This window comes from Globicephala melas, chromosome 17, assembly GCF_963455315.2.
Source record: "Globicephala melas chromosome 17, mGloMel1.2, whole genome shotgun sequence".
Taxonomy (NCBI): domain Eukaryota; kingdom Metazoa; phylum Chordata; class Mammalia; order Artiodactyla; family Delphinidae; genus Globicephala; species Globicephala melas.
In genome coordinates this window covers 17,507,911-17,522,227 of record NC_083330.1, presented here as the reverse complement: position 1 = coordinate 17,522,227, position 14,317 = coordinate 17,507,911, and the positions used below count along the sequence as shown (strand labels likewise).

General features: G+C 37.6%; 1 protein-coding gene across 13 annotated transcripts in view; it reads left to right on the top strand.

Moving 5' to 3' along the window:
* The window catches only part of STAU2 (staufen double-stranded RNA binding protein 2), a 302,828-nt gene that overhangs the window by 108,248 nt on the left and 180,263 nt on the right, over positions 1 to 14,317 (top strand). For 12 of the 13 annotated variants that reach the window (XM_060286973.2, XM_060286971.2, XM_030859558.2 and 9 more), the window contains 4 exons: positions 1,086 to 1,245; positions 2,514 to 2,621; positions 4,684 to 4,896; positions 12,715 to 12,852. In XM_060286973.2, coding sequence (XP_060142956.1) covers positions 1,086 to 1,245; positions 2,514 to 2,621; positions 4,684 to 4,896; positions 12,715 to 12,852 — 619 coding nt within the window. The remainder of the gene's footprint in view (positions 1 to 1,085; positions 1,246 to 2,513; positions 2,622 to 4,683; positions 4,897 to 12,714; positions 12,853 to 14,317) is intronic. The other variant, XM_060286974.1, reaches the window with a different exon arrangement.

Sequence of the window (14,317 nt, the reverse complement as noted above, 5' to 3'; positions counted from 1 at the left end):
TTAAGAATTGGCTTAAACTCTCCACTCTTTCTTATGTTGACTCTGATCTCCTTATTACTTTGCAAAGTACTTATTACTTTGCAGTAGGAGCTCCATCCTACTACTGTTCTTCCCATGTCTAATCATAATTACCTTCTGCTAAAAGCACAGTAATCTGCGTGTTGTCACCTAAATGGTCTTGCTTGTCGCTCACCTCTGTGGCAGGTCCCAGTCCTTCAGCACCAGACCATTTGGCTCACTTCTGTCAAAATGTGACTGAAAACTTCTTGCCAGGAAGTCTTCTGTGATAAAATTAAATAATTTTTACAATATTTATGTTTAATGTTTTCTAAAATATGTTTTTCATGGAGATCAGCATATATACTTTATTATCGATAGATGTATTGACTCACATTTTATCTTTTCTAAATACATTCGAGAGGTTAAATCTTTATTGGGGGGACTTCCCTGGTGGCGCAGTGGTTAAGACTCTGAGCTCCCAGTGCAGGGGGCCCGGGTTCGATCCCTGGTCAGGGAACTAGATCCCACATGCGTGCCGCAGCTAAGGAGCCTGCCAGCCACAACTGAGGAGCCCACCTGCCGCAACTAAGATGCTGAGCAACCAAATAAGTAAATAAACGAACAAAAAAAATTTTATTGGGGTTAATAAGAGGGTATAGTGCATTCTATGGTTGGTGTCATTTTAAAGAAAATAAATCTTACTAATGATTATAGAGTGATTTTTTTTTTTTTTTTTTGGCTGCGTTGGGGCTCTGTTGCTGTGCATGGGCTTTCTCTAGTTGCGTTGAGCAGGGGCTACTCTTTGTTGTAGTGCGCGGGCTTCTCATCGCGGTGGCTTCTCTTCTTGCCGAGCACGGGCTCTAGGCGTGCAGCAGTAGTTGTGGCTCGCGGGCCCTAGGGCGCGGGCTCAGTGGTTGTGGCGCACGGGCTTAGTTGCTCCACAGCATGTGTGATCTTCCCAGACCAGGAATTGAACCCATGTCCCCTGCATTGGCAGGTGGATTCTTAACCACTGAGCCACCAGGGAAGTCCCTACAGAGTGATTTTATTGAGCTAACAGTAATATTTTTATTTTCTTACTTTAGGTATCATTGCCCAATGCCCAAGATCTTTTATGTTCAGCTGACTGTAGGAAATAATGAATTTTTTGGGGAAGGAAAGACTCGACAAGCTGCTAGACACAATGCTGCAATGAAAGCCCTTCAAGCACTGCAGAATGAACCTATTCCGGAAAAGTCAGCTCAGGTGGGTCACTGCTGCATGTGGCAGCCTGTTTCTTATAGTTGCCTAGGGAGACTACTGAGAAGACAAACAAATGCTTTTTTACAAATAAGGGAAATCTCTGCTGATAGGAAGGACCACCAGAGTAGCGATCTGCTATGATTTGCTCCTCAGCTAACCTGTGTGCTATATTAGACTCTTGTGTTCCTGCTGGGATGACCTTACCTTTGAGCACTTTGGTTCACCCTGTGGAGTTTCCAGGCAAGGGAGGATTTGGGAATGTGAGCAAGGATGAGAAATAATATTCATTTACCTTGCATCGAATGCTACGGTTTATTGAGCATGGATTACATTGTATTAATTAATCTAGAATCAAGGAGTTTAAAGTGGAGGAGATCTTTATGAACTTTTTAGTCCTACTTTATTTTACCAGAGAGGTTATTGAGGCTGATCTTCAGTAATTTCACTCGTTCCCATGGCTTCAGCTACTTTCTCTGTTGACTTCAAAATAGTATCTCCAGCCCAGGCGTGTCTAGTAAGTCACCTTCTCAGCGAGTTCTGCACTTAGTTATTTGAAACTGTGCGGTTCAACCTGTACAGTTTCCCTTTCCTCAAGCCTGTTGTTCTTCCCCCTTTGAGATTTATCTTAGTTACTGGCAGACTTAGAATTTTTGTCCTTGTACACTTTCATTATAACCCTTATCCATTTGCTTATCTGTTTTCCCACTAAGTCATAAGCTTCTTGACAGCAGGAATACTGTCTCTTGATCTCTTTAATGCTTATACTGTGTTCAGTATATGTGAGGCCCTCCAGAAGTAAGTGTTAAATAGGTGAATAAGTAAATTGACACAGAGCTCCGAAATCCTGGTTTGCATCCTGCACTCCTTCTGCAACTTAGTCTCCATAGAAGATTAAATATCATATACCAGTGGAGGTTGTATGTGTGTGTGTGTGTGTGTGTGTGTGTGTGTGTGTGTGTGTGTGTGTAATGGAGGTGTCTAAAGAGAACTGGGTCTGAGGAGATAGGATAAACTCAAATTAGTGAATGGTTGAGTAAGAGATTTCCACACTCAGCATTTATCCTTCTACTTTGAGGAAAAAAACTAAAACCAAATCACAAGAAGCCTCACAGCAAAGCCCTCGACTATGGTGGTTACATAGAAATCCACAAGATCCAGTTTCTGGTTTCCTGTTTCCTGTTGTATTTTAGATAGGTTCTCTTGATTGTTAAATACATGTAAAGTTTGTTACAAAGTGAAGATTCAATGTCATCCTATTTTTTGTGATTTAGAATGGTGAATCAGGAAAAGAAATGGATGATGACAAAGATGCAAATAAGTCTGAGATCAGCTTAGTGTTTGAAATTGCTCTGAAGCGAAATATGCCCGTCAGTTTTGAGGTATGTGTTCAGCAGAGATCTCCCATTTTTCCCTCCTTGCTCCTTATTATTTTAAATAAACAAACAAATAAGATTGACAAATAAAATTTCAGTATCCTGAAAGAATTAATGTGCTTCCTGACGTTTGAACTCTCTATCATGAAATGATACAAGCCCTGAGAAAATAGAACTTATGGATTCCTGCTGATTCTCTTTGCCTTTTCTGTATTAAGCCATTTGTGTACATGATATTTCACGTTTCATCATAAAATTTATTTGCTGAGTTTAAGATAATTTGTAGTAACCTATAAGACTTGGTGTTTTTGATAAGATCACATTGAAAATATTCAGTATAGTTAATATTTAGTGACATGTATATATTAATATCTAATTTCGTCTAAATTTATGGAGGCCAAAATATGTTTAAATTTAACCTTTACTAATAAGTCACCAAGAAGTAATTAAGCAGCTCTCTAGTTTACAGCTAGATAAATGTCACCAAATATTTTCAAAATCGTGTGACATTTAAAAGAGAAAAAATGTTAAATTGTTATAATACCTCCTTTATTAAGAGGTCACTAATTTTGCAACTCAAATATCTAGAAAATAGGCCAAACCCAGGAAATAAACTGAAACAGTTGATGAGTATCTATCTTCCTTCAAATTATGTGATGTTTACCAACTAGAAAGCTCCCACATTTTACTCTCACTGGCAGGATCTACTTACCTCGACTGGGAACCTGTTTGCTTTCTTAGACACAGTCCTAACAAGTTGGGTTATCTGATTTCTCAGTCCATAGAGATTAAAGGCAGCAAAATGAGGAAAGCAGGAAGATAATGTACTTGAGGGCTTGTTGGTCCCAGCAAGAAATGATAGGGAAAATATGGAAAACCTATCAAAAGTAATTGCATATAACTCAAAAGTCATTGGAAGATGGGGCCTTTTAAAGGCTACAGTGAAGAGGAACAGTTTTAAAAGTCTTAGATGTCCTTAGAGACATCAATATAGTATAGTATAGAATATCTGATGTTCATAATGATGATCTAATGTGAACAATAAAAGGTTAAATATTTAGTCAGTAAAGTATATATGTATATATTTTAATTGAGGAAGATGTCCATCAAAGTGGTTAAACAGTTTTGGTGTTTCAACTTGTAAACTTAAATTACTTGGAAAGTATGCTTATCATAAATTCCTTATCCCCAATAATATTGCATTATTGAGATATTGTATGTTTTCCTAATTGGTGTCCAATATTAGAAGACAGATTTTTAATATAATGTTCAATGGTAAACTATTTAAATAGGGTATTTTTGTTTTTTTTAGGTCAGCCTTTTGAAGGAGACTATAAAGCACTCAGGTTTTGGAAGGCATTTTTCCTCCAAAAACTGGTATAGTTTAAAAAGAGCACATTAATTCAGGATTTAGGAACATTTGTAGCAGACAGATTCATAATCCGTTACTCTAGAAAGTTAGGTATTTCTATGGCATACCTACTTACCTATTTAAGGTCATGTCACAGAGCATAAACATTCCTTTTTGTAATCAGCCTTTGTTGAGGTCTCCATCAAAATTAGATTATTTTTCATACATAACCTGTTTTTGAGAAGCTTCCACATGCAGGATGCTTTATGGGTTATAAAACTCCTGGCACTCCAGTAACTTACTCTTACAGAGGAGAAAGATATGTACACAGTTATATGCAAATTATCATTCTGGATGGCCTGTGTACCTAATGTAATATGGTATGTTTTATGTTCTTAATTTTCTGTTCCATAAGAAACAGGGTAACCATAATTAGAATTGCCTGTTTTAAGCTAGTAAAACACAATTTTGACCATGAATTGAATGTGTTTATTTAGATTTCTGTTTTTTCAAATTCAGTTCCTTTAGGCATCGTAAGTATCATCAATGAATAGCCCCTGTATAATGACTTCGTAATAGCCTTATTGAAGGAATCTATGATTTTGGCATAATTCTTAATAATTTCAATCCTGATTATGATATGAACATTAAGAAAGATTCATGCCATAAGAACACATCTTAAGTGCCTGTACTGAATATTTTACTTACATTCAATAGGTTATTAAAGAAAGTGGACCACCACATATGAAAAGCTTTGTTACTCGGGTGTCAGTGGGAGAGTTCTCTGCAGAAGGAGAGGGAAATAGCAAAAAACTATCCAAGAAACGTGCTGCAACCACTGTCCTGCAGGAGCTTAAGAAACTTCCACCTCTTCCTGTGGTTGAAAAGCCAAAACTGTTTTTTAAAAAACGCCCTAAAACAATAGTAAAGGTAAGTATATGCTTGTGAACGTTAGTTTTACTATGTAAATGTTATAGTATCTGTAGCTAAAAGTTTTTTCATAGGCCAGGCACTTAAACCTGTGGGTTATAAACAGTCCCCAAATCAGGGTTGGACATGTGTCTATAAATGAATAACAATTCTGTTTTGCTTTTAGACACTTGTATACCTGTGTTTGTTCATGAAATAATAATACCTTAAATAGTTATCGTTTTTCATGGTTTAAAAAATACTTTCCCATTCATGATTACCTTTGGTAAAATTCTCATCATGATTCTGTAAGGCAGGTGTTACCCCTCATTTTACAAATAAGGTTTTATGGGACATATTCAAAGAATTTGCTCACTTGTATTCACCTATCATGTGCAGCAGCCTGAACTACTGATCTGTAACCCAGTGTTCTTTCTGCAGACCACACTGCTGTATGGTGACTGCTTAGGATTTCAGGACACGGGGGTTGGATGCAGAGTCATAATCATATGAGTAATCCTCACACTGATGACAGCAGAAGCAGCCAGTAAATAGAAAGCACTCAGTGCGCCAGACATGGTCCCAGCACTTCACATGCTTTATCTCATTTAATCCCCGTAGCAGCCCTAGGAGGTCAGCGGGGCGATTTGGTTTCTGTTCTTTCAGGCATGAATACCGTGTCAAAGAGAGCACACGGCTTTTCAAGATGTTGTAACTCTTTCTTTTACTGAATCAGATTTTATTTACGTTAACCAAAAAAAAAAGCAGAGGTCAGAGGAGTGAGATGAATTAGCACTTAGCACAGAACGGTGCCTGCAGACACCCAGCATGTGTGACGTGAATGGAGCGAGAGCTCTGCTCCCAGAGAAAGCCTTACACTGCCAGCGCATGAGCGGCTAGCTCAGCCTCGTGTATTTAGCAGACTTCTTCAGAGCATCAAGGGTGACGGAAGTGAAGTACATTTTATCTTTGATGGATTTCTTTTGTTTAGATCCTGCAGTGGTCCAATTGAAATATTTCTGTAGGTTTTAGATTTTTGTACCTTTGCTTTATTTAAAAATACATACAGACATATTTACATAAATACACAAATACCTGTATAAATAACTACATAAATACTTGTTCTTTTTACTGAATACTGTCATTACTTCACTGAGAGGCTGTAGATTATGCAATTCCTGAAATAGCATTCTACATTGTGCTGCAAGGTAGACTAAAAATAAACGCCAAATAGATCCACTCCTCATGAGTCACAGTGGTTTTGAGGACTGGCTTTCATTTATATGCTCTAACCACATGGTCAGGGAGTAGGATATGGTTGTTAAGAAAATGACCATCAGAGTCAGAAAATGACCTTGGAGTGTGAATCCTTGTGACCTGAGCAAGTTACCTAACTTTTCACTTCTCTATTTATAAAGTAGGAATAATAATTGAACTTGCTTCACAGGATTGTTATGTGTTACTTGAAATAATACATAGAATGTATTAGTCATTATTATTAAATATTTATTAACAATACAAATAATAAGTACTCAATAAATATTAGCTATTGTTATTTTGTATCTAATTCTATTCACATTTTATATGTGCATGAATGTATCCGTGGTCTGTTTTCCTAAATCTTTATACATATAAAATCTATAGCTTCTCCATGATGGAAGAACAGTGCTCTGCATCAGAATGGCAGTGCAAAACTGGTCACATTAACCTCCACCTAATCTATTAAACTAAATCTGATCTTAATAAATTAAGAATAATAAGCCTTTAGTCTAGAAAAGATCTATCACTTTTTATAGTAGAATATAAATATAACTCTTGTTACTTTTAACCGTAGCCATTAAAAGCAAGAGTATTGTTTAAATGTTATTCCACAAACGGGGGGGAGAAACGTTTTGAATTTTAAAAATAATTTGCTACTACCTCCAGTATATAAGCATGTTACTCTAGAACTTTCTTCCTATCCACCATTTAGATCTCAGCTTAAACTTGACTTCTTCAGGGATGCCTTCTCTGATCCTCCCCCAGTCCCAGATTTGGTTCGCCCCCTGCAATTTTCCTCACATACATCACACTTGGAGTTTCTTGTACCATATCTGTCTTATGTTAAAGTCTGTAGATATTCTCTGAAATGTAAGGTTATTTTGAGAAAGCAGCATGCATACAGTGAGTTGGAATCTAGAGAATTTTGAGTATGATCAGACCTTCCACTTACTGGGCCAGTAAGTGGATCTGCTTGGATGGTGTCTTGGTTTTCAGCATTTTAGTCACTTCCCTAAATGTCTTCTACATCTAGGGTCTACCATTCCTTACTATGCAATAGAAGTAGAGAAAATAGCTGTCGATGATTTACCTTGATTTTATTTAGAATAATGAAATTATCACATTGTCTCATTTGATCCTCTGTGCTGTAGGTATTATCCCCATTTTACAGATGAGGTTCTTGGTGTTTAAGAAACTTCCCTAAGATCACAGAGCAGAGTCAGGTTTCAGTTCCAGTCACATCTGATGCCAGTGCCCATTTGAAACTGGTTGGTTGTGAACTCCTTTTGGATTTTAATTTACTCTACAGAGTCACCTTGTTAAAATGTAATACTGCCCTGATGGTGTCTTTGGGTTTAGATTCTGTTCTTTAATGTAGCTTCTCTTCTATAAGGTGAGGCCTCAAAGAAGGTTTTCTGATATTGGAGATAAAGTTTTCTGAATAAGACTGTCCTTACTGGTTTGTAGAATGATAATCTAAGACTTGCTATCCAAGGAATAACTTCATTTTCAAGGGTGCTAGTAGTTAATTTCAGTCAAGGGAAGAAACCAGCCATTCTTAATGTTCTCAGAACTCCGTTATTCTCTGATTGGATTTATGCATCTGGTTCTTTGTCATTGGAATCTGTATCAACAACATCTTTGGAACCTACAGACATTCTTATAAAATAGGCAAATTAAACAGGAATAAAGGCAACATACCGTTGGAAGTACATGTTTATGTGACCATCTTCATGGACATCTTCTAGTGCGAGACCCAAGAGCTTCCCTCTACCTTTTCATTGGCATTTCAATCTTAGACTTACGGGTTATTATCTGTATTTGTCTTTTCTCATCAGTCCTTCTATACTTCTATTACAATATATATTTTTTTCATTTTCTTGGTATGTAAGTAGAAACCAATATTTTATCAAAAGCTAAAATTTTCCTTTTCTTTCTTCTCCCCCTCTACCCAACTATTGCAGTATTGAAGTTCTCAGTCTTTTCCCTCTCTTACTCTCTCCTAGGCTGCTCTTCATACTTCTAGGGCTTCAATTCAGTCCTTATATAGATGATTCCCAAATATTCTTCTGTGCTCGACACTGCCTATTGGGCCTCTCACTTAATAGTTCACAGGCCCCTGAAACTCTGTCCAAAACTCATCGCGTTCCCTCCTGAACCTCTTCCTCTTCCTGCATATTCCTTATCATAGTGACGGGCATCCCCATCCAGCTGCTGAAACAGAATCCTGGGAGTCATTTTTTTTTTTTTTTTTTTTGGCGGTACGCGGGCCTCTCACTGTTGTGGCCCCTCCCGTTGCGGAGCACAGGCTCCGGACGCGCAGGCTCAGCGGCCATGGCTCACGGGCCCAGCCGCTCTGCGGCATGTGGGATCTTCCCGGACCGGGGCACGAACCCGTGTCCCCTGCATCAGCAGGCGGACTCTCAACCACTGCGCCACCAGGGAAGCCCTGGGAGTCATTTTTAACATCTCTCCACCTCCTTGTATAGAGTCAATCATCAAACCCTATTGATTCCATCACTTAAATATTTCCTAAGTTGGTCCATTTCTTTCCATTCCCTGCCACCCTTTTGATCCAACTCACAGTCATGTCTTGCCAGAACTACTACAGTAGGTTTTTAATTGGCCTTCTTCCTACAGGTACTTTTGACATGAAAAGATCTTTCTAAAAGTGTTGTCTTTTAGAAATACTGATCAGATCATGTCATGCCTCTACTTAAAATCTTTTAGTAATTTCTCATTGTTCTTTGGGTAAAACCCCAAATCCCCAAAACATAATTTAAAGGACCTTGCAGGATCTGACTTAGAGGCTGTACCTGCAGCACCAAGCTAGATATGGTCGAGACTCAACAACTACAGGAAAAGCTAAGACTATATAGTGGCTCTTCTGTGAGTTTAGTGTAACATATATAAACTGTAACTTAGTGATTACCCTTGTCGCTAATACCTGTTTTAGAGTAAATTTTCACAGGTGGATATAAAGTGCTGACCATATGACATGCAAACCTTCATTTCTAGGAATAATACATGAAGAAAGTTAGTTTGCATGCAGAAAAAAATATTTGATTTGCAAAGGTTTTTTCTTTGGTTTGTTTTTAAACCTTTTAGAAGCCACTAAAAAGGCTGTACATAAACTTAAAAAAAAGCTTTTATCAAGTTTTATTCATAGACATTATCTTATATAGAGTTAAAAATAGAGTGCCTTCTAAAAGGTTTATATAGGATGTGTATGTAAGTTAAAAAGCATACTAAGTAAGAGTAAGACCTACCACCCAGCTTGAATATAGAACATTTCTCGGTAAGGTTGAAGCTATCTGTATACCCTCTTCTGTCACATCCTGATACCACCTCCCTTAGGTAACCTGCCATCATTAGTTTTGTGTTTAATATTTCCTAATCTTACAGTTTTACTACATGTTTGTTTTTCTGGAAAATGGTATTTGGTTGGTTTCTAAAATAGCTTTATTGGGGTGTAATTGACATACAGTGAACTGTACATATTTAAAGCATACTATTTGATATGATTTGATATATGTATACACTTGTGAAACCATGACCACAGTCAAGACAATGAACCTATCCATTGCTCCCCAAAGTTTCCTCATTCCCCTTTGGAATCCCCCCACCTTCAATTCCCAAGCAACCACTCTTTTTTTGACTGGCTTCATTCACTCGGTATAATAATTTAGAAATTCATCCATGTTGTTACAGCTATTAATTGTTGGTTCTGTTTTGTTGCTAAGTAGTATTACATTGAATGGATATACCATAATTTGTTTATCCATTCACTCTTTGTTGGATATTTGGGAGGCTTCTAATTTGGGGCTATTAAAAATAAAGCTGCTGTGAACATCTGTGTCTAAGTCTTCTGGGCATATGCTTTTTTTTCTCTTGGGTAAATACTTAGGAGTAGAGTGGTGTGGTCATTTAGTAGGTATACGACATTTTAAGAAACTGCCAATAGTTTTTCAAAGTGATTGAACCATTTTGTTTACTCAGCAGCCATGCGTGAGAATTCTAGTGTCTGCACATCCTTTCTAACACATAGTATAGTTAAATTTCAGTTGTTCAAATACATGCATATTGATATCTCATTTTGGTTCAGCTTCCTCTAGTGACTAATGATAGAGCATTTTTTTGTATATGCAGTAGCACATGAAGCTTGCTGAAGTGTTGTTCAGATCTTTTGCTCGCTTAAAAAGTTTTAAGTAATAATTTAAATAATAACAAATAATACATTTAAAATATAAATTTATTACGGAATTTTGAGAGGTCTTTATATATTCTGGGTACAAGTTTTTTTTTAATCAGATATGTGGTTTGCAAATATTTCTCCAAGCCTGTGCCTTGTCCTTTTTAAAGAACAGAAGTTACTAATTTTGACAAAGTTCAGTTTATTATCATTATTATTATTGAATGTGATTTTGGCGTTGTATCTAAGAAATTGTTACCTAACCAAACCAGAAAAATTTCCCCTATATTTTCTTCTGGAAGTTTTAGTTTTAGATATTACACTTAAGCCTATGAACCATTTTGAGTTAACTTTTGTGTGAGGTATGGATTGAAGTTTTGGTTCTTTTCTACATGTGAATATCCAATTGTTCCAGTACCGTTGGTTGAAAAGACCACCCTTTCTCCACTGAATGGCTTTTGCACCTTTGTTGACCATATATGTGTGGATGTACTTCTGGATGCTGTTCTGTTTCATTGATCTCTTTGTCTGTCTTTCTGCCAGTACCACACATACTATCTTGATTACTATAGCGTTATAATAAATCTTGAAATCAGGTAGTCTGATTCCTCCAACTTTGTTCTTTTTTCAAGGTTGTTTTGGTTATTTGTCCTTTGCATTTCCATATGAATTTTAAGTATTGGCTTATTAACTATTACCCAAAAGCACATGCTGGGGTTTTGATTGGGGTTGATAGATTGATTTTGATTGATTTGATAGATTTGATTGATAGATCAGTTTGAAGAGAATCAACATTTTAAGAATATTGCGTCTGCTGATCCATTAACATGCGTGTCTGTCCACTTACTGAGATCTTATTTAATTTCACCAGTGTTTTGTAGTTTTAATGGGCTTTATATAAATTATTTCATACTTTCTACATACTTCTGTGCTTGCTTTTCTCACTTAACATGTTTTTCTTAAATTCATTCATCTTGATGTATGTAGCACTACTTAATTCATTTTCACTGTTATATGCTGTTCCATTGTATGAACATGCCATAATTTATTTTTTCTTTTATAGAAGAATGTTTAGGTTATTTCCAGTTTTTCTTTTTTTGCTATTTCAAATAATGCAGCTGTGGATATTCCCATACAAATGAGCTAGCACATTTGGGTAACAGTTTTCTAGTTGAAGAGGCTACTGAGGAGTGGGTTATTTATTGGCTTTACTAGGCGTTGCCAAATTGTGTTCCAGTTTATATTATGACCAGCACTGTGTAAGTTTTTGTTACTCCCCACCTTCACCAGTTGAGGCTGTTGGACTTCTTTTGCTAAATTGATAGGTATGAAATAGTGTCTCACTGTGGTTTTAATATGCATTTTCTGAGTCTTAATGAGATGGATTATCTTTTTATATGTTTTCTTTTCTTCTGTTAAGTATCTGTTCATCTCATTTGCCCATTTTTCTTTTATTTTTAAAAGTATTCATGTTTGGCTGCATTGGCTCTTAGTCGCGGCAGGTGGGATCTTCATTGAGGCATGCAGGATCTTTCATTGCAGTGCGTGGGCTCTTTGTTGTGGCACGTGGGCTTCTCTCTAGTTGTGGGCGTGGGCTGCTCTAGTTGTGGTGTGTGGGCTCCAGAGCGCATGGGCTCCAGAGCAAGTGGGCTCTGTAGTTTGCCGCACATGAGCTCTCTAGTTGAGGCATGCAAGCTCAGTAGTTGTGGCGTGCGGGCTTAGTTGACCCATGGCATGTGGGATCTTAATTCCCCGGCCAGGGATCGAGTGCACGTCCCCCGCGTTGGCAGGTGGATCCTTTACCACTGGACCACCAGGGAAGTCCTGCCCATTTTTATTTTAACACTTTTTTTTTTTGGCCACACCTCATGGCTTGCGGGATCTTAGTTCCCCCACCAGGGATAGAACCCAGGCCCTTGGCAGTGAAAGCAGAGTCCTAACCACTGGACCACCAGGGAGTTCCCCATTTTTATTTTAGATGGTCTTTTTCTTAATACTTTTTAGGAGTTTTAAAAAATATATTTTGGATACTGGGTGTATCTTTTTTTTAACTTACATGTATTTCAAATATCTCTTCCCAGTTCATGGCTTGTCTTCTTACATTCTTTTTGGTGTTTTTGGATGAATAGAAGTTGTGAAGCAACTCCTACTGTATTAAAGAGTTTAAAAGGATAGTTGACCAACTTATCAATAATACTTCTGAGCCCTGAATCCTATAGAAGCCTAGTTTCAGATCCGTTTTCTAATTTTCCTTTATAAATTTTCATTTATTTCAGACAGTTTTGGGGTGCAGGGGAGGAGGTGAGAACCATGGTTTCTTTAAGGATCTAATAACAAGTTTTAAAAGCAGGCCTTATGTTTTGAAAATTTTTCTTGAATTTTTTTAGGCTGGACCAGAATATGGTCAAGGAATGAACCCCATTAGCCGCCTGGCTCAAATTCAACAGGCCAAAAAGGAAAAGGAACCAGATTACGTTTTGCTTTCAGAAAGAGGAATGCCTCGACGTCGGGAATTTGTGATGCAGGTATTTCTAACTTTTATATTAAAAGATTTTTTTAGCTATTGAAAACATTTAGAAATCCTGAAGCTGGAATAGAGATATGGTGGAAACGAAAACTAGGAATTAATAGTAGAAGGTAATAAAACTGTTTACATTTAAAGTGTTCATTCCCTCCAGGCCCATCTACCCACTTGGTTGAAACATTCAAGTGTCAAGGACGTGTTAGAATAGATAGTATGTGTTTCTAAGGGGCTGTGAGCTCACACAGAGTTCATCACTGGGAATGCCTATCTGTAACTTAATGTGTTGCAATTTGCAGCTGGAGTCTATTAACTACTGGGAATAAAAGACAGATGGAATTAGAAACAAAATTTAGAAGGGTGGACGTAGTATGTGGAACAGGGCCAAGAGCACGGGCTTTTGGGTTATTAGATAAATTAGGAAAAGGGAGCTAGCCGGCTACCTAACTGTGGTGAGAACTGAGGAACTCGGAATTGCTGAGAGACTTGACTGCTGCGTTGTGAAGCCAAGAAAATTGAAGAATGGTTGCTGGTGTATTGGTCGATGGGTGGGGACTGAGAATGAGGGAGAAGACCTAAAATGCCCTCCTTCGTTTTAAATCCTATACCTGTCCACCTTCATTTGCCAAGTCAAGCCCCGGTATCACAGAAACTTTTCATTTTTGTTATGAAAATTTCAAACATAGCCAAAGGTGGATATATTTGATAGTATGCTTTAAAAAATAGTATAATGGAAGAGTATAATGGCATCTTAGGGAAAATGCCCATCATCCAAAGCCAGCAATTATGATTTCTGCTGTACTGGGCTTTGGCCGTCAGTTTTTCTTTCCTCCCTTCCTCCCACCCTCCTTTCCTTCTTTTCCTGAAGTATTTTAAAGCTACTTTCTAACCACATCTCATTTTAGCCTACGTACTTAGTGTGTATCTCTAAAACATATGGAAGTTTTTCTTACCTTTTCTTACATTAGGCATGGTTCATTAGAATCATCTCACGCCCAGTCTGTGTTTAAATTCTCATTGTCCCAACTGTTTCTGTTATAATAGGCTTGTCAGAGAACCTTTTTCCAGTCAAACCTGTGGCTCTCATTTGTAATAAAACCCAGTTGCAATCAACAGATGTTAATTAAGTGCTGACCCATGGCAAAAGTTCTGGACTCGAATAGTGTATCTCATGTTGATTAACTTTCATGCATGTCTAAGTTTTACCTTCCTTCCTAATTTGTAATCCCCACGTTGCTTTATCTCGCAGTACCCAATATGGCGGTATGTATGTAGCAGGACCTTCATAAACATGTGAGGTATATTTGCTGCCTGCCTGATTGAGAGCTAGTATGTTAGGCTTTTGTTGGCGATATAAACTTATGATGTAGTTACAGGTGAACCACGGTTGGGAACTTAGATATCCAGAGAGGGGGAATCTTCTGTGGTTTGTGAACACATTATTGTCTGGATGTCACTGGGACCCGCAA